General features: G+C 57.0%; 1 protein-coding gene across 5 annotated transcripts; it reads left to right on the top strand.

The window, feature by feature from the left end:
• Positions 1–1660: 1660 nt before the first annotated feature.
• rusc1 (RUN and SH3 domain containing 1) lies at positions 1661–17474 on the top strand. Of its 5 annotated transcripts, XR_015930568.1 has the most exons (12): positions 1662–1813; positions 2603–5676; positions 7220–7687; positions 10600–10719; positions 11129–11205; positions 11496–11670; positions 12419–12524; positions 12609–12655; positions 12753–13626; positions 14360–14473; positions 14820–16905; positions 16947–17474. XR_015930568.1 is itself a non-coding variant. In XM_088620606.1 (11 exons), the coding sequence occupies exons 2-11, from the start codon at positions 3468–3470 to the stop codon at positions 14983–14985; spliced, it is 4356 nt and encodes a 1451-aa protein (XP_088476732.1). In that variant the 5' UTR covers positions 1661–1813; positions 3458–3467; the 3' UTR covers positions 14986–17474. The 5 variants fall into 5 exon arrangements, 4 of the variants coding, with proteins under 4 accessions (XP_088476732.1, XP_088476734.1, XP_088476731.1 ...); XM_088620606.1 differs by having other exon boundaries at positions 1661–1813; positions 3458–5676; positions 14820–17474; XM_088620608.1 differs by having other exon boundaries at positions 7223–7687; positions 14820–17474.
• Positions 17475–18396: the final 922 nt, after the last annotated feature.

The following is an 18396-nucleotide window of genomic DNA, read 5'->3' as shown; positions in this document are numbered from 1 at the left end:
GATTACACCATACTTTATACATTTACCAAAAAATAACAGTCATGTACTGTACACTAATATGACACAAACACAGCATGTAAGAGATCCCAGGAAATGCAGACATACGAAAACCAAGAACACCTCGTGTACAGCATCCCTTTCAAGAGGTCGCAGAGGCAGGAGGTATCAGTGCTACCCTAGTGTGCTGGGGTGTTTGTGTTTGTATACTTTAGTGCATTTTGAAAAAGCAGTGGTTTCACAAAATACACGAAAATTCTAACCACACATAGAAAAGCTCTGCAATATGCACAAATCATCAAGGAAAAGTAAATACCACAATTGTTTAAAATTCGGGAACAGCAATACTGCCCTATAGGGACAGGTCTGTTGCTTATGTTGGCTGATGTCTGTTTCGTACGCTATAGCGAATTTTATACAGGATATATTTATTACTCCTGAAATGGAGAGCTGGTCTATCAATGATAAAAACAGAGAGGATTGTCATTGGCTGTGTTTATTGCAAATGTTAAAAAATCAAAGGTTTCAAAATGGCACAGTACAGTATATACAGCTTTTTTTGCATGATAGTTTTTGAGCTGAGAAAACATCATTTATGATTTAACAGACATTCTGCATTAACACACACTCCTCTATCGCTGTGCTCAGGAATCAGGAGCCACAAGATGAGTCTCTTAGTATTGATCAGACCCCCTGTGTGTGTGTTGGTGTGTGTCAGTTTTCGGTGTTTAGTGTGTCAGTGTCAGAGTGTGAACACTGCAAGGCCAGCGTGCTCTGTGGGTGTGGCCAGGAGGCCCTGTGAGCTCTGCTATGCTTCGATTCCACAGTGACTGTAATTTCCCGACCTGTCTGTGGGTGCTGGTGAAGATCGAACAGGTCAGTGGGTCAGGAGAGCCAGACCCAGACACCTGGAGCACAGGCACAGCCTGACCCAGACACCTGGAGCACAGGGAGAGCAGCCCTGTCACCTGGAGCACAGGGAGAGCCAGACCCAGACACCTGGAGCACAGGGAGAGCAGCCCTGTCACCTGGAACACAGGGAGAGCCAGACCCAGACACCTGGAGCACAGGGAGGGCCAGACCCAGACACCTGGAGCACAGGCACAGCCTGACCCAGACACCAGGAGCACAGGGAGGGCCTGACCCAGACACCTGGACTGTGAGGGGGATGAGCTTTCAGACTGGTGAGGATAAACCAGAGAGAAAGAGCAATGTGGACTGGGAGAGGAGGAGGGATACTGGGAGATCAGGCGTGATACTGGGAGAGAAGGGGACATACTGAGAGATCAGGAGATAAACTAGAAGAGGAGGAAAGATACTGGGAGATCAGGAGAGATACTGGGAGAGGAGGGGGGATATTGGAAGAGCAGGGGAGATACTGGGAGAGGAGCAGAGATACTGAGAGATCAGGAAAGATACTGGGAGAGGAGCAGAGATACTGAGAGATCAGGAAAGATACTGGGAGAGGAGGGGAGACATTGGGAGAGGAGGGGGGGATATTGGAAGAGGAGGGGAGATACTGGGAGAGGAGGAAAGATACTGGGAGATCAGGAGAGATACTGGGAGAGGGAGAGGAGGAGGACAGCGATCTTGAGAGGAGAAGAGAGCTGGAATGAGAGTCAGGTAGAGAGGTGAGAGAGACTAGGGGCTGGGGAGGGAGGGAGTAGGCACAGCTGACGAGAGAGAGAGGGAGGGGAGAGAGGGAGGAGAGAGAGAGAGAGAGCGAGAGAGAGAGACGGAGAGGGAGAAAGCTGTCACACGGCACAGCATCCGTGCGACTGCAGCGGCCGCGGACCTGTCCGAGCAGCACCCGCAGGTAGGCCGTCCGGGAGCCCTGCGAGTCCCCGCGCGGTGTCGTCGCTCCTGTCCGTCCCGAGAATCTCGCGCTCAGCCCGGCGTGTCGCGCGCGCGCACCCCCGCGCCTCGCCCCGTCCGCGGCTGCAGCGCCGGCTCCCCCCCCGTGGGAGTGGGGGGCGAGGACCTGGTCTCGGGGCAGCCGAGTGGGGACACTGCGGCGAGGGGCGATGCGGAGCGACGGGCTGCGTCGTGCACAGCGCTGCCCGATCGATGTGGCCGGCGATCGATAAAAGCCGGCGCCCGTGGGGGCTGTATCCAGGCGATGACGTCATACCGACCCCTGCACGCTCGTGCCCCCGCCGTCCTGACGACCCCAGCGGCCCCCGGTGCGGTTTCGGGCAGAGCCGATGTGTTTGGGGCTGCGGCACAGACGAGGGCAGCCGAATTCATCCCTAGGCAACCGGTTCTGTTCCCTGGTGCCGGGCTCGGTCCGTCGCGGTACCGGCAGAGAGAGAGAGAGAAACAGGGAGCGAGAAAGACTCGCCCAGACTGGGGAGAGGCACCTGCGGTCCGGTCGCGTCGGTCAAACGGGTTCTGAACGCCATCGTGACCGGAGACAGAGCCGCCCTGAGCCGAGGGCGGTGTGTGCGGGGTTAGTTATTCACAGCGGGCGCTTGTTGACGTCCGGTCCGCGTCGGTCCTCCGGAGGGCGTGTGCGGCCGGTCAGCACCTTTATCGTCTCCCCGATGAAAAACGTGCCCGATCTGTCGGCGTCTGTGTGAGTGTGTTCTCTGCGCTGTCCTTGCAGGTGCTGAGGGACCTGAACATGGCTTGATGTCCTGCCCCATCCCTCCTCTCCCTGTCTCCCTTCCTGAATCTCCCACACTGCCCCACACAAGACTGAGCTCACTGACAGGACACCCAGAGCATCGCTGCTACACTGAGAATCACACACACACACTCTCTGAGACACAGAGAATCACACACAGTCAGACTGAGAATCACACACACAGTCAGACAGACACTGAGAATCATACACAATCAGACAGACTGAGAATCTCACACAGTCTGAGAATCACACACAGTCAGACACTGAGAATCACACACACTCAGACAGACACTGAGTATCACACACAATCAGACAGACTGAGAATCTCACACACAGTCAGACTGAGAATCACACACACACAGTCAGACAGACACTGAGAATCACACACACACTCAGACAGACACTGAGTATCACACACAATCAGACAGACTGAGAATCTCACACACAGTCAGACTGAGAATCACACACACTCAGACAGACACTGAGTATCACGCACACACAGTCAGACACTGAGAATCACACACACACTCAGACAGACACTGAGTATCACACATGCCCAGTCAGGCTGATGTACAGAATCTTACACACACACACAATCAGGGAGATACAGATAAGCACACATAAATACCCGACACAAAGAGAAAAACACAGGCACACAAACACCAAGACACCAGAGAGTTTCTCTGTCCACTCTCTTAGTCAGCACCTCTGCTCTCTAGCGCCCCCCGGAGTAAAGACTGGTTGATCTGTGTTGGGGGGGGTGAGGAGAGTTGAAAAGTGTATTTCATTAGTGTTACCAGAAACATCAATATAAATTCAGTCCTCTCTTCCCAGTTTTCCCATCATGCTCTCCTCTCCACTGCCGTCAGCTCCCACTGCAGCCCTCCCCCGTTCCCACATCCTCGACAACGACAAACGGCAGACGGACAGGCCGAGGAACGAGCAGGGGGAACAGAAATCTTCGGCGCTAGGGAGCCGGAGGGAAGATAATAACATGAACACCGCCCTGGCCCCGCCCCCGGCCGCCAACAAGCCCCGCCCCCAGCCGGCCTCCTGGAAGATGCCCTCCGCGTCCCCCAGGGCAGGAGGGGGTGAGGATCAGACAGCGGCGGGGCAGCGCCAGGGGGGCCAGGAGCCGGCCCAGACACGACCGAGCGCGGTTCTGGAGCCCGACCCAAACTGCAACGAGCCGAGCCTGCCCTGCCTGTGCTGCGACCTGCACTCCCCGGACAGCAGGAACGACAACCACAACAACAACGGCCCGCGCCGCAAGAACAACAACACAATCTCGCAGCAGGGGCCTCAGCTGCACCCGTGTCGCCCCCCGCTGGCTGCCACCCATCAGGGCCCGCCCAGCCTGGAGCGGGAGAAGGCCGAAGAGCAGGAGGAAGGAGCCGAGGAGGAGGAGGAGGACGAGGAGGACGACGAGGATGAAGACGACACTCTCGTGCCCTCCTGCGGCGACTGCCCACCCTCCCTGCTGGACTTCTCCCTCTCGTCCTCCTCTTCCTCCATCAGCAGCTGCTCCGACTTTGAGTCCGACTCTCCCGATCCCCTCTCGCCTCCGGACTCCAGCCTGGGCTCCCTGCGCTCCCCCGGGACCCAGGGCCGGATCGTCTCGCCGGAGCCGCAGCCCGCAGACGCCCCCCTCTCCCCCGACGAAGGGTACCCATCGGCCCGCTGCTCCCCGTCTCCCGACGAGATTCCAGGGAAGGAGGTTCTGCGGGCGCTTCCCCTCCGGGAGAATCCCGAGTTCAGGGAGGGTCAGCAGGACGTCCAGCGGGGGGATCTCCCGCCCCCGGACTCGCTGGCCCCCTCCCCCCTCCAGGTTTCCCCTCCCCGCCCCGGCATGGAGGGCATGGGATCCGGAACGTCGTCCTCGTCGCTGACGACCGTCTCCCCGTTCTCCTCCCCCGAATCCGAATCCGACCGGAACGACCCGGCTCTCCGGGATTCCCAGCTGCCTTCCTCCTTCTTCCCCTACCGCGCCTCCCGCTCCCCGCCACCGCCTCCTCCGCCGCCCCGCCGCCCCAGGAACGCCGTTCCCAATATCCCGTCTGGAAGACAGCCGGACGATCCCGGTCCCGTGGAGGTCGACCGCAGCCAGGCTCCGGCTCCCCTTCCGAAAACCGGGAAGGCCCCCCCTCCTCTTCCCCCGCCTCCGTCCTTCCTGGCCCTGGACGCGGAGATCTGCCGGCTGCTGGAGCTGGCCGGATTGTCCCGGCACGAGCTCCCGGGCCTGAGCCCCGAGCCGGAGGGGCCGGGCTCGTCTGTGCCGTCGGGGTCCCGTGCGGAGCTGGGGTTTGTGGACAGGCTCCCCCCACAGCCGTCCCCCCCGGCCGACTGCTGCGCCCCCGAGCCGCCGAGGAAGACCTCCTTCCACGAGATGGCGCTCCGGCGGAAACGCGGCAGCCACGCGGCGGCCCCGCCCCCGGCCCCGCCCCTCCCCCCCCAGCTCCCTCCCGCCCCCAGCACCCTGCCGCTCCCGCCGGCGCCCCGCCCGGATCGCTCCGACTGGCTGATCGTCTTCTCCCCGGACGCGGAGGTGCCGCCCCAGCCCTTCGGGAGCACCCCGTGGGAACAGAGCCCCCAGAAGCAGGCAGGGTCGAAGGTCACCACCTTCAAGGAGCTGAGGAACCGCAGCAAGCAGAATCAGAACCAGAACCAGCCGTGCCAGGTCCAGCCGGGTCCGAGATCTGCAGAGCCGGCACCACGAGGTCCCGACCCTGCCCTCCCCTGCAGCGAAGCGGGACAGACCGACAGCCAATCGCAGCCCTGCGCAGAGCCCTGTCCCCTCCCACCAGCACAGCTCCCGCCCACTTTCTACTTACAGTCCCAGGCTCCCTCCTCATTGGCTGGGAGGCACATCCGTCCTGGGGCCTTGCAGCCAATCGCAGAAGGCTCCGTGGAGCCGGAGCCCGGCACCCCTCCTTGGAGCATCAGTCCAAGCAGCGACAGTCTGCTCCTGGCCCCAGGGGGTAAGAGGGCCGCAGAGGAACAGGAGAAGAGGGGGCATGCAGATGGGGCCAGGAACTGGGAGCGCCGAGCCACAGGTAAGAGCTTGAGACCCAAATTCCAGATCTGCGGGGGTGGGTGACCACTGGGGTATTAAAGGTGGCGGCCACATGGGGAGGCATTCTTAAAAGAGAAAGGCTCACAGCGTCTTCACAACAGAGTTACAACAGAGTCTGGACTCTCACAGACACACAGCAGGCAGGCAGGGCCAGCGGTCATGGGCTGCAGCTCTGGAATGCTGACAGCACTGTGCTTGATGATGTCAGCGCTGCCTCATTAAATATTAATGAGCTGGCTGGAGAGCCCCGCCCCCTTCACGCTGTCCTCACTGCCCGTCTCTCTCCTTCTCTCTCACCTCCTCCTCTCATCAGTTGTCAGTCACCACACGCTCTGTCTTCACTCTGGTGTGCAGAACCTGTTCCTCTCCCACCGAACAGGGCTGGGAACCCCACCCCATATGTGCCTGTGTGTCTGTCAGCGTACCTGAGTGTGTCGTCGTGTGTGTGACTGTGCATGTGGGTGTGTTGTTGTGTATCTCTGCACACGTGATCAAGTGCGTATCATTGTTTCTGTGTGTGTCGGTGTGACGGCGTTCTTATATCTGACAGTGTGCGGTGCAGTGGTGTGTGTCTTATCAATGTGTGATTATGTGTCACAGTATGAGTGTCTGTGTGTGTATCTATGAGATAGTGTGTTGGTGTGTTACTGTGTATGTCTGTCACTGTGCTTGTCGGTGTGTGTTTGTGTGTGTCTTAGCCTCTCAGGCTGGTGTTGTGTGTGTCAGTGAGCGTCTCAGTGTGATGTTGTGTGTGTCAATGTGTGTGTCTGAGCCTCTCAGTGTGTTACTGTGTGTGTGAGTCAATGTGGTGTTGTTTGAGTCAGTGTGGCGTTGTGTGAGTCAGTGTGGTGTTGTGTGAGTTAGTGTGTGTCAGTGTGGCGTTGTGTGAGTTAGTGTGTGTCAGTGTGGCGTTGTGTGTGTTATTGTGTGTCAGTATGTTGTTGTGCGTGTGTCAGTGCCTCTCAGTGTGTTATTGTGTATGTGTCGGTGTGGTGTTGTGTGTGTATGTGTGTCTGAGCCTCACAGTGTGTTATTGTGTGTAAGTGTATGTGTGTGGTGTGGTGTGTGTCAGTGTGTGCAGTCTGACAGCAGGAGGTGCCTGTATCTTTAAGGCCAGGAGGGGTGTGTCTGGGCTGTGAGCCAATGGCAGTGTGGCAGCAGTACAGGAAGTGAGTGCGCAGGGCCGTGGCCTGTCTCCCAGCCTGACTGAGCCTGCAGGTATGGCTGTGCTCGCCGCCAATCTCTCTCCCTCTTCCACCCCTCCGACCCTCGGCACACGCAGGCCCTCTCGGAGGACACCCCTGCTGCCCCGGAGAGCCTGCGGAATCCTTTCCTTTCGCTTCCTGTGGGCGCTGTGAGACTGTGCCGTACACAACCCCCGTCCGTCTCCAGACACTAACGCTCTCCATCTCTCTCCCTGTCTCCTGTCCTCTGGCTGTGCTGTCGCTCCACCCCTCCCTTCCCATCCTGCACCTCTCACCTACCTCCCCGGCGCCGCCCTCTTGTCTCTCCCCCCCGGTCAGCAGTGCCCTCTCCCCCTCTTCCTCTCCGCCAGCTGCTCTGCTCCCCCTCTTTCCTCCAGAGCCAGAGCGCCCCAGAAGGCCCGCAGAACCCGTGCTGGAGGATTGAGGCCCGGCCGAGGCAGTGCTACCCCGAGCTGGCCACTGGGGGGCGACAGGCGCTGCTGCCCTGGGACCCCGAGACCCCCGCTGCGTGGTCCAGCGAGGCTCTGACCCCCCCACCGCCCGTGGGGCCAATATCCCCCCTGGTTCTGCCTCGTCTCTCCCCCATTGGGGCTTATTCCCCCCCGCACAGAGCCGGGCTGCCCCTCCCGGGGGCAGATTTGAGCCGCCTGTGCTCGCCTCTCTTCCCCCGCAGCCGGACCCTGCCCTGTCTGGCTCTGGGCCCCACCCCGGCCCCCAGGGGAGCCCCGAGCCCCCCAGACGGCTCTGGGCTGGTGTTGACGTCAGTGACCCGGCCGCACCGCCAGTGTGAGTGACGGCCTCCTGCACCCTGCTCTGGGCTGGGGGGCGCTGACGAGCCAGCCGGGCCCCCCCCCGGCCAATTCTCCACTCACGGTCGTTCTGGTGCCTGTGTGTGTGGGGCTGTCTGTGTGTGTGGGGCTGTCTGTGTGTGGAGCTGTCTGTGTGTGTGGGGCTGTCTGTGTGTGGAGCTGTCTGTGTGTGTGGGGCTGTCTGTGTGTGTGGGGCTGTCTGTGTGTGTGGGGCTCTGTGTGTGGAGCTGTCTGTGTGTGGAGCTGTCTGTGTGTGTGGGGCTGTCTGTGTGTGGAGCTGTCTGTGTGTGTGGGGCTGTCTGTGTGTGTGGGGCTGTCTGTGTGTGGGGCTGTCTGTGTGTGTGGGGCTGTCTGTGTGTGTGGGGCTGTCTGTGTGTGTCTCTGTGTGTGTGGGGCTGTCTGTGTGTGGAGCTGTCTGTGTGTGTGGGGCTGTCTGTGTGTGTGGCTGTCTGTGTGTGTGGGGCTGTCTGTGTGTGTGGGGCTGTCTGTGTGTGTCTCTGTGTGTGTGGGGCTGTCTGTGTGTGGAGCTGTCTGTGTGTGTGGGGCTGTCTGTGTGTGTGGGGCTGTCTGTGTGTGTGGGGCTGTCTGTGTGTGTCTCTGTGTGTGTGGGGCTGTCTGTGTGTGTCTCTGTGTGTGTGGGGCTGTCTGTGTGTGGAGCTGTCTGTGTGTGTGGGGCTGTCTGTGTGTGTGGCTGTCTGTGTGTGTGGAGCTGTCTGTGTGTGTGGGGCTGTCTGTGTGTGTGGGGCTGTCTGTGTGTGTCTCTGTGTGTGTGGGGCTGTCTGTGTGTGGAGCTGTCTGTGTGTGTGGGGCTGTCTGTGTGTGTGGCTGTCTGTGTGTGTGGAGCTGTCTGTGTGTGTGGGGCTGTCTGTGTGTGTCTCTGTGTGTGTGGGGCTGTCTGTGTGTGTCTCTGTGTGTGTGGGGCTGTCTGTGTGTGTGGGGCTGTCTGTGTGTGGAGCTGTCTGTGTGTGTGGGGCTGTCTGTGTGTGTGGGGCTGTCTGTGTGTGTGGGGCTCTGTGTGTGGAGCTGTCTGTGTGTGGGGCTGTCTGTGTGTGTGGGGCTGTCTGTGTGTGGGGCTGTCTGTGTGTGTGGGGCTGTCTGTGTGTGGGGCTGTCTGTGTGTGTGGAGCTGTCTGTGTGTGTGGGGCTGTCTGTGTGTGTGGGGCTGTCTGTGTGTGTGGCTGTCTGTGTGTGGGGCTGTCTGTGTGTGGGGCTGTCTGTGTGTGTGGGGCTGTCTGTGTGTGGGGCTGTCTGTGTGTGGGGGGCTGTCTGTGTGTGGAGCTGTCTGTGTGTGTGGAGCTGTCTGTGTGTGGGGCTGTCTGTGTGTGTGGGGCTGTCTGTGTGTGTGGGGCTGTCTGTGTGTGGAGCTGTCTGTGTGTGGGGGGCTGTCTGTGTGTGGGGCTGTCTGTGTGTGTGGAGCTGTCTGTGTGTGGGGCTGTCTGTGTGTCTGCGGCTGTCTGTGTGTGTGGGGCTGTCTGTGTGTGTCTGTGTGTGTGGGGCTGTCTGTGTGTGTGGGGCTGTCTGTGTGTGTCTCTGTGTGTGTGGGGCTGTCTGTGTGTGGAGCTGTCTGTGTGTGTGGAGCTGTCTGTGTGTGGGGCTGTCTGTGTGTGTGGAGCTGTCTGTGTGTGTGGGGCTGTCTGTGTGTGGGGCTGTCTGTGTGTGGGGGGCTGTCTGTGTGTGTGGGGCTGTCTGTGTGTCTGCGGCTGTCTGTGTGTGTGGGGCTGTCTGTGTGTGTCTCTGTGTGTGTGGGGCTGTCTGTGTATGTGTCTGTGTGTGTGTGGAGCTGTCTGTGTGTGTGGAGCTGTCTGTGTGTGTGGGGCTGTCTGTGTGTGGGGCTGTCTGTGTGTGTGGGGCTGTCTGTGTGTGTATATCTCTGGCTGTCTGGGTCTGTGTCTGTGTGACTGTGTATGTCTTTGATTCTGTGTGTGTATCTCTGACTGTCTAGGTCCGTCCGTGTGTGTCTTTGTGACTGTGCGTGTCTGTCTGTGTGTGTATATCTCTGGCTGTCTGTTTCAGTGTGTGTCTGTGCTGGTATCTTTGTGTCTCCGTAAGTGTGGGGGGTTGTTCTGGTCCTGACCGTTTTAAGACATGTGGGTAACAGCAGCGTCATGTGTTGTTAACAGCCCGAAGACAAAGGAGTCTAACATCACTCCTGTGCCGGCATCACTGCACTGCCTACCAGTCAGTGGTTCAACTTGCTTGAAAGTTGCTATAGCAGCTTACAGAGCTCTGCAATGCACTCCAGGAGTCCTCTGATCAGGGACAGGGTCTCTCTGACCAGGACAGGGTCTCTCTGATCCAGGACAGGGCCTCTCTGATCAGGGACAGGGTCTCTCTGATTGGTGACAGGGTCCTCTGACCTGGACAGGGTCTCTCTGATCAGTGACAGGGTCCTCTGACCTGGACAGGGTCTCTCTGATCCAGGACAGGGCCTCTCTGATCAGGGACAGGGTCTCTCTGACCAGGACAGGGTCTCTCTGATCAGTGACAGAGTCCTCTGACCTGGACAGGGTCTCTCTGATCCAGGACAGGGCCTCTCTGATCAGTGACAGGGTCCTCTGACCTGGACAGGGCCTCTCTGACCTCTCCGGCCCAGGACAGGTCCCAGAGGGTGGGGACTGCTGAACGTCCTGTGTCTATAAGCTCTGCTGTGTGAGATTCTGTTCTCCATGCTGCCCTGCGGGTCGGTCTGCTGGGGTTTCAAATCAGAACCGAAAATGAAATGTGACATTCAGTGACCCAGACGCCACAGCCTTGGGGGTGAGGTGAGGCGGCTGGACCTGACACAGGACAAACCCGATCATGCCGACTGGACACAGCAGTGTCACAGGACTAGGGAAGGAGAGGGTGGTATAGCCATCAGCCCCTTACATCTCTCTCTCTCTCCCTGCAGCGGTTCGGAGCGCCTCCTTCTCCGGCTCGGGGCAGGTGGGCGGGGCTTGGATGGCCAGCAGCACATGGACCCCTCCAGGAAACCGGGGGCTGTCCCTGCCGTGCCTGCAGGAAAAGAAAGGTGCCAATACACACAGTCGTTGCAGTAGTGTGTGAGTGTAATGCACTGTGTAGCTGTGCAGTGGTGTGTAACGGTGCTGGTTTGTAGCAGTGTGCAGTTGTGCGGTGGTGTGTAACAGTGTGCTGTTTTGTAGCAGTTGTGCTGTTTTGTAGCAGTGTGCAGTTGTGTGGCAGTGTGTAACAGTGCTGTTTTGTAGCAGTGTGTAGCAGTGTGAAGTTGTGTGGCGGTATGTAACAGTGCTGTTTTGTAGCAGTGTGTAGCAGTGTGCAGTTGTGCGGCGGTGTGTAACAGTGCTGTTTTGTAGCAGTGTGCAGTTGTGCGGCGGTGTGTAACAGTGCTGTTTTGTAGCAGTGTGTAGCAGTGTGCAGTTGTGCGGCGGTGTGTAACAGTGCTGTTTGGTTGTCCCCAGCGCTGGTCAGCGGGGTCAGTGTGGCAGTGGAGGCTGTGCTCTCTCAGTTCAGCTCCTCCAGGACTCTGGTTCAGAAGGTGAGACTGCTGCCCCCTCTTTCCTTACATTGTCGGCTCTCCTCCTCTCCCTCTGGCTGTCTCTTGCCTCTCCATCTCACCTCCTTTCACTACCTCTCTCACTCGCTATCTTCCTCTCCCTGTCTCACCTCCCCCCCTCTCCCTGTCTCTCCTCCTCTCCCTGTCTCTCCTCCTCTCCCTGTCTGTCTCTCTCTCCTGTCTCTCCTCCTCTCCCTGTCTGTCTCTCTCTCCTGTCTCACCCTCTCTCCCTGTCTGTCTCTCTCTCCTGTCTCACCTCCTCTTCCTCTCAGGCCCAGTCTGGAGACAGCAGTATTAACCCCTCTGTGGGCCGGCTGGTCCTGCAGTGCCTGTGTCCGGCTCTGTGTCGCCTGCTCTCGGACAGCCTCAAGCCCTACCAGAGTGACCTCATCGCTGGCCGGAGGCCGAACTCGCCCTGGGGGCTGGTGCAGGCCTCCACCCGCCCCGGTACTGTGCTGTGTGTCTGTCCCGCCGCAGTACTTCTTCCTGACTGTCTTGGGGTGTCTCCCCAGGAGAGTTATAGAAGAAGACTCCTTCCTGCCTTTTTATAATAGATTTCAGTATGGTCTGTCTTCTGCAATTGTTTCAATTCTGGTTCACCAACTCTGTCCCAATCTCTCCCTGTCTGCCTTTCTTTTCCTCTTGCCTTGTCTCCCTCTCTCTCCCTCCCCCCTGTCTCTCTCTCCTCTCCCCTTGTCTCTCCCCCTGTCTCTCTCTCTCCCTCTCTCTCTCCCTGTCTCTCTCTCCAGTCTCACTCTCCTCTCCCCCTGTCTCTGTCCCCTTGTCTCCTGCCCTGTGTCTCTCTCTCTCCCTGTCTCCCTCCCCCCTGTCTCTCTCTCTTTCCCCCTGTCTCTTATTTCAATTCAAGGTGCTTTATTAGCATGACCACTGGGTACAACCAGTGTTGCCAAAGCAAATAAAAATTCACATGAAACAAAACAGAAAACAAAAGTAAAATAAAATCTACAGACATTTACAACAAAGACATATAAAAAAAATATGTACATATACTGTAAACAGATGGAGCATTATTGGGAAACAGGCTCACTGTTCCTCAGGCTGGGACAGGAGATCACAGTTCAACCGAGTTCCCTCCTCCCTCTCCCAGTAGGATTGGGACCCGTTGTGATTCTGGCAGGTGTGGGAACTCTGGGATTAGATTTCTGAATTTAGGGAAGAGTGTCTCTCTCTCCAGGCCCCTGTACCCAGGCCCTGTCCTCCCTGCAGCGCCACGTGGACCAGCTGCCCCAGCTGAGACTCAACTCGCAGCGCTTCAACGCCTTCCTGCTGGGCCTGCTCAAGTACGTCTGTGTGACCGTGCTCATCCCCGCCTGTCCCTCAGTCTCCCCCTCTCTCCCTCATTCCTTCTCTCCTGTCTTTTCCAGCTTAAAGCTCCTGGACTTCTGGCTCTCCCACCTGCAGTCATGTGAAGGTACGAACACACTTCCATTCTCCCTGCTGAACGAACCTGAAGGAATTTGATTGGCTTGCAGATGCCCTTTGACCTCTCTGTCTGCCCCTGCCCACAGACGTGCTGGTGGCCCACTACAGCCCCGCCTCTTTCATGCGTCTGGCGCACACTTCCTGTCAGCCTCTCTTCGAGGAGCTGCTCCTCCTGCTGCAGCCTCTCGCCCTCCTGACCTTTCACCTTGACCTGCTCTTCGAGCACCATCACCTCGACCCCCGGACCCCGCCCAGTCGGAGCCCGGAGCCGGCCGGTGGGGCCGATCAGGAAGGGCTCGGAATCAGTCCGGCCAAAGGGGACATCAGCCAAAACAGCTCAGCCCATCAGGGCGGGGGCCAAGGTAACCAAGAACACTGCACAGCTGCCTCAGCCAATCAAGAGCACAAGAGAGAGAGCCCGACCAATCAGACTGCTGGGAGGTCAGGTACAGCCAATCAGAAGAGCGAGGAAGTCCCAGCTGACCAGGGCTCAGGGTACAGCAGGCAGACAGCCAATGGGAGCCCTGGGCCCGGGCCTGTGGACAGTAAGGGAGAGGCTGCATCTCAGTTTATCTGGGAGGCAGAGAGAGCTCCCTCTAGTGTTGGGAGGGTGTTATCTCAGCAGGCAAGCCAGGCCATTCAACACAGCTGGGGCTCTCTGCTGCGCTGGGGGGAGCGGCTGGGCCAGACCTTGGGGGTCACAGGCTCCGTGAGGACCCAGGAGCTGTCTCAAGATCCGCAGCTCCACCCAGGAGAGCCCTCAGGCACCTCCCTGGATACCCCAGACCTCAAGACCCCATGCAGTGATGTCCATCGCAGTCCCAGCAGGGAGCTAACTGGGAGACCGGGGGGTGTCGGAGCAGACACCCCCAGAATCTGGCTGGGCAGGTTGTTTGGAGCCTCAAGAGGCCACATGGATACCTCAGCCTCTGACCTCAAAGCTACCCACAACCCTCTCAGGTGAGCGGTCTGCCTGACTCTGACTCTGACTCATCTGCATGTCTGACTGTACCTCTCTCTCTCTGTCTGCATGTCTGACTGTACCTCTCTCTCTCTCTGTCTGCATGTCTGACTGTACCTCTCTCTCTGTCTGCATGTCTGACTGTACCTCTCTCTCTCTGTCTGCATGTCTGACTGTACCTCTCTCTCTCTCTGTCTGCATGTCTGACTGTACCTCTCTCTCTCTCCCTGTCTGCATGTCTGACTGTACCTCTCTCTCTCTCTGTCTGCATGTCTGACTGTACCTCTCTCTCTCTCTGTCTGCATGTCTGACTGTACCTCTCTCTCTCTCTCTGTCTGCATGTCTGACTGTACCTCTCTCTCTCTGTCTGCATGTCTGACTGTACCTCTCTCTCTCTGTCTGCATGTCTGACTGTACCTCTCTCTCTCTCTGTCTGCACGTCTGACTGTACCTCTCTCTCTCTGTCTGCATGTCTGACTGTACCTCTCTCTGTCTGCATGTCTGACTGTACCTCTCTCTCTTTCTGTCTGCATGTCTGACTGTCTGTCTTATTCTGTCTGCAAGCCTTTGTCTCTGTCTGTCTGCTAGTCTTACTGTCTGTCTCTCTCTGTCTGTCTGCATGTTGGGCTGTCTGCCTGTCTCTGTCTCTGTCTGCTTGTCGTCTCTCCCTCTGCGATTCTGTCCATCTCTCCCTCCTGTCTGTACCTGCTCATCTCTGCGACTCTGTTGCAGGCGTCCATCCAGCTGGCTGGTCCCTGGGGTGTCGGTTCTGACCCGGATGGCGAGTCCAGCGCAGAGTGCCCCACCAGAGGGAGAGCAAGACAGGCCGAGACCCAGGACACCCAGGTACACAGCCCTGCTGGAGACAGCAGTTCTGAGGACAGGGAGATACAGGCTGCAGGGAATAACTCAGAAAAGCCAATTAATTTTCACATTGGATTAAGGACTGACAAGTGACTGAGCCAGGTAATTAATGAATTAGGTTTATGAAACATTACTTAACTCTGACCCATTAATTCAGACCAGTGAGGATGCTGTTGCATTGCTACAGTGGTTGAGGATTTTGTACTTGATTAGAGATCTGTCTGCAGGAAGAGACTTTGTGCTGGGGCCAGTTAGTGCTGATGAAATTTCCATAGTGAGTTTCCATCCTCCTGAAGAACACACCACCTCCCTGCCTGTCTGTCTGCAGGTCAGTGAGGACACTGTGTGACCACCAGGGCACTGGGGCGGAGCTCAGCTTCAAGAAAGGGGAGGAGCTTCTTCTGATTGGAGGGGTGGATGAAGAGTGGATACGCTGTCGGCAAGGAGACAGAGAAGGGCTGGTTCCTATTGGCTATGCCTCTCTAATCATGTGACATAATTTTCTTCTCATGTAATCTGTGCAGACCTGGAAAGTTTTGATTGTGGGACTTGGAGGTGTTGTGTTAAGTCGTATTACTGAACACAGCGAGGGAGAGAAGGGAAAAAGGGATATTGCTTGCCTATGTGTTAATGTACCATTTCTCTCCTCAGGCCTTTAGCTACAGAGAGATGTCCTCAACCTGTCATGCTTGATGTGTATTATGTAGGATTTTTAATTAATGTATAGATAGACAAATCTAAGCTATTATATGTGCATGGAGTGAAGGCAAGGTGAACTCGGTGCTGTCTTCTACAGGATTGCAGGAGCACTTCAGCTGCTGTGGTATGTTTATTTGGTTAGTAGGTTCAGAAGGGGTTGACAGTGAAACACTGACAAGCAGCTGCAAGGCTCTGTGCTGATCAATCGGTGCTTTACTGTGTGGGACAGCAGCTGGCTCACCTGGAGAGAGGTGAAGAGGGAACAGGGGGACGGGAGCTTCACCCTCTTCTATTATTTATTGAGCCTAATCATTGCTGTCAATATTAGTAATTCTTGACTGATTGCATTACCGGAATAAGCTAACGGTTAATATGCACAAAGCCTGATCTCTCTTCCGGTCATTATTCAAGTCCTCAGACTGCAGCCCTGCTCAGTGAGAGACTGTGTTAGAGCTCTGGGCCTGATCTCTGCTCCGGTCATTATTCAAGTCCTCAGACTGCAGCCCTGCTCTGTGAGAGACTGTTAGAGCTCTGAGCCTGATCTCTGCTCCGGTCATTATTCAAGTCCTCAGACTGCAGCCCTGCTCTGTGAGAGACTGTGTGTTAGAGCTCTGGGCCTGATCTCTGCTCCGGTCATTATTCAAGTCCTCAGACTGCAGCCCTGCTCTGTGAGAGACTGTTAGAGCTCTGAGCCTGATCTCTGCTCCGGTCATTATTCAAGTCCTCAGACTGCAGCCCTGCTCTGTGAGAGACTGTGTGTTAGAGCTCTGGGCCTGATCTCTGCTCCGGTCATTATTCAAGTCCTCAGACTGCAGCCCTGCTCTGTGAGAGACTGTGTGTTAGAGCTCTGGGCCTGATCTCTGCTCCGGTCATTATTCAAGTCCTCAGACTGCAGCCCTGCTCTGTGAGATAGAGAGAGAGAATGAGCTCTGTGTCGATTTACTGACTGACACAGAAACAGCTCTCAGCAGAGCAGCATGTATACGCCTATCTAGATCTACGATTGTGTGTAAATTGTCCTGTGGCCTGTCTAAAAGTACTTAAGGGTTGTTCTGCTGTTCAGTGATAGTTTATGTGCTCTGTCACGACCCACTACAGGAAGGCTGAACACCCCCCCACAATCTCACCCTCCCATCCAGCAGCTTCTGCATTGAGCCCCTTGTGCGTGCACCCCAATACCTGTATCTTTATCTGTCCCCCTCTCACGCACTGAGGGGGGCTTTCTGTTCCCACAATCTTCGAGGCCCACACCCCAGTATCCGAGAGGTTTCCATCCAGCTGGTCTGTTCATTGAACCCCAGATTTGAGTCATAATCCAAATTAACTTTCATTGAACTTGGGGGGAAAAAAAAAACCCTCAATGTTTCAGGAACCAGACTCCTTGGAAAAAAACTGATCGGTCTCATTAGTGATTCCATTAAAGGTTTAATTCTCCAGTTGAGAGCCATGCTAGAATGGACCCCAGCAGACACTGGGGTACCCTGCTCTGGAGCGCACTTAAGTGACCACCAGAAACGTCTGGACATGGGTGGGCGTGATGGGGTGTCAAACAGTGCACTCACTGTTCTTGGGGTTCGCTTAATCAACTTTCACACATCCAGCTGAGGGCGCTCTGGTGCAGACAGAGTTAGCTTTAGTTTAGTGCGGCCAGTCCTGGTGCTGGAAGGTTGGTCCGTGTGTCCAGTCCTGGTCCTGGGGGGGGCGGGGGGAGGGCGGTCTGGTCCTGATTCTGGAGGGCCAGTCTGTGCGTGTCCAGTCCTGGTCCTGTTTCTGGAGGTCCGGCCAGTGTGTCTGGTCCTGATTCTGGAGGGCCAGTCTGTGCGTGTCCAGTCCTGGTCCTGTTTCTGGAGGTCCGGCCAGTGTGTCTGGTCCTGATTCTGGAGGGCCAGTCAGTTAGCCCGGTCCTGGTTCTGGAGAGCCGGACGGGGTGTCCAGTCTTGCTCTTGGAGGGCCAGTGATCCTGCAGGAGTGCCCAGTCATTCTGCAGGGCTGTCTAGTCCTCGTGCTGGAGGGCTGTTCAGTGTCCGGTCCTAGTTCCACGAGTCCTGTCAGTGTGTCCGGTCCCTGTTCCATGAGTCCGGTCAGTGTGTCTGGTCCAGGGGGGCTGGTCAGTGGGTCCTGTCCTGTTTCCAGAGGGCCGGTCAGTGTGTTTGGGAGAGGCTGTGAAACCGGTCCAGTTGGGGTGGTGTCTCTGTGCCGCCAGGCTGTGTCTGCTGCTGCTCTGTGCTGTGATGTCACTGCGTGTGCTCGAACCTGTCGACAATAAAACTGGTGTGCCGGCTCAGATTGGCTCATGTGTGTGTGTGTGTCTGTGATGTGCTGTGAGGTCGGGGGGGGGGGGGAGGGGGGAGGGACTGGCTGTTCCCACCCCTCCAGACCCTAGTAGCAGGCTGGCAGCAGGCAGCGATCCAGTCAAACACAGCTGGACCGAGACTGCAGGGAACACACCTCAGGGAACATCCTGATGCGATTACACCTGCCAACCAACAGGAGGTGCTGTTCTAGTGCCTGCAGCATGATGCCAGAGAAATGAGGGGTCGAATTTCATATCAGGTGTCAGGAATGAAAGAAGCACAAATGCTACTTTCGATGGCCCAAGTGGAGCACTGACGAACGTGCTGTTTGTCGGAAGATCAGCTTCATGGGACAACGGGTTAGCATTCCTGCACAACGTACCCATTCTGCCTCTGTCTTCTCACTCGGGAGATGGGCAGTGCCCCCCTTACCTGCCCCAGCTGAACAACCCAGCCATGAGACACACCAGAGTCAAGAGAATGAAACAATTTTTTTCCCCAGTGTTGACAAACATGCTCCCAGGTCCCCATGCACAGATGCACACCCGCCCCCAGCCCCCTGCCATTGCAGGAGCATCACACAGGGCAACAGAACAGAGGAGTGCACAGACGCAGACGCACAGACGCAGACACAGATACACAGATGCAGATGTGCAGACACAGATGCACAGATACACACATGCGCAGACGCAGACACAGATGCACAGACGCAGACGTACAGACACAGATATGCAGACACACAGATGCAGCTGCACAGATACACAGATGCAGACGCACAGATGCAGATGCACAGGAGCAGCTGCACAGATACAAAGATGCAGACACAGGCACACAGATGCAGATGCACAGACGCAGACACACAGATGCAGATGCACACAGATGCAGATGCACAGACGCAGACACAGATACTCA

The sequence above is a fragment of the Lepisosteus platostomus genome, chromosome 26, assembly GCF_059453375.1.
Source record: "Lepisosteus platostomus isolate fLepPlt1 chromosome 26, fLepPlt1.hap1, whole genome shotgun sequence".
Lineage (NCBI taxonomy): Eukaryota > Metazoa > Chordata > Actinopteri > Semionotiformes > Lepisosteidae > Lepisosteus > Lepisosteus platostomus.
Note: the sequence above shows the minus strand (reverse complement) of the source record. Positions and strands in the feature narration are given on the sequence as shown.

Coding starts and splice junctions, on each gene's coding strand:
- rusc1 (XM_088620606.1), top strand. CDS start 3,468: ATGCTCTCCTCTCCACTGCCGTCAGCTCCCACTGCAGCCCTCCCCCGT. Junction 11,206..11,495: donor CCAGGACTCTGGTTCAGAAG/GTGAGACTGCTG, acceptor TCTTCCTCTCAG/GCCCAGTCTGGAGACAGCAG. Junction 12,656..12,752: donor CCACCTGCAGTCATGTGAAG/GTACGAACACAC, acceptor CCCTGCCCACAG/ACGTGCTGGTGGCCCACTAC.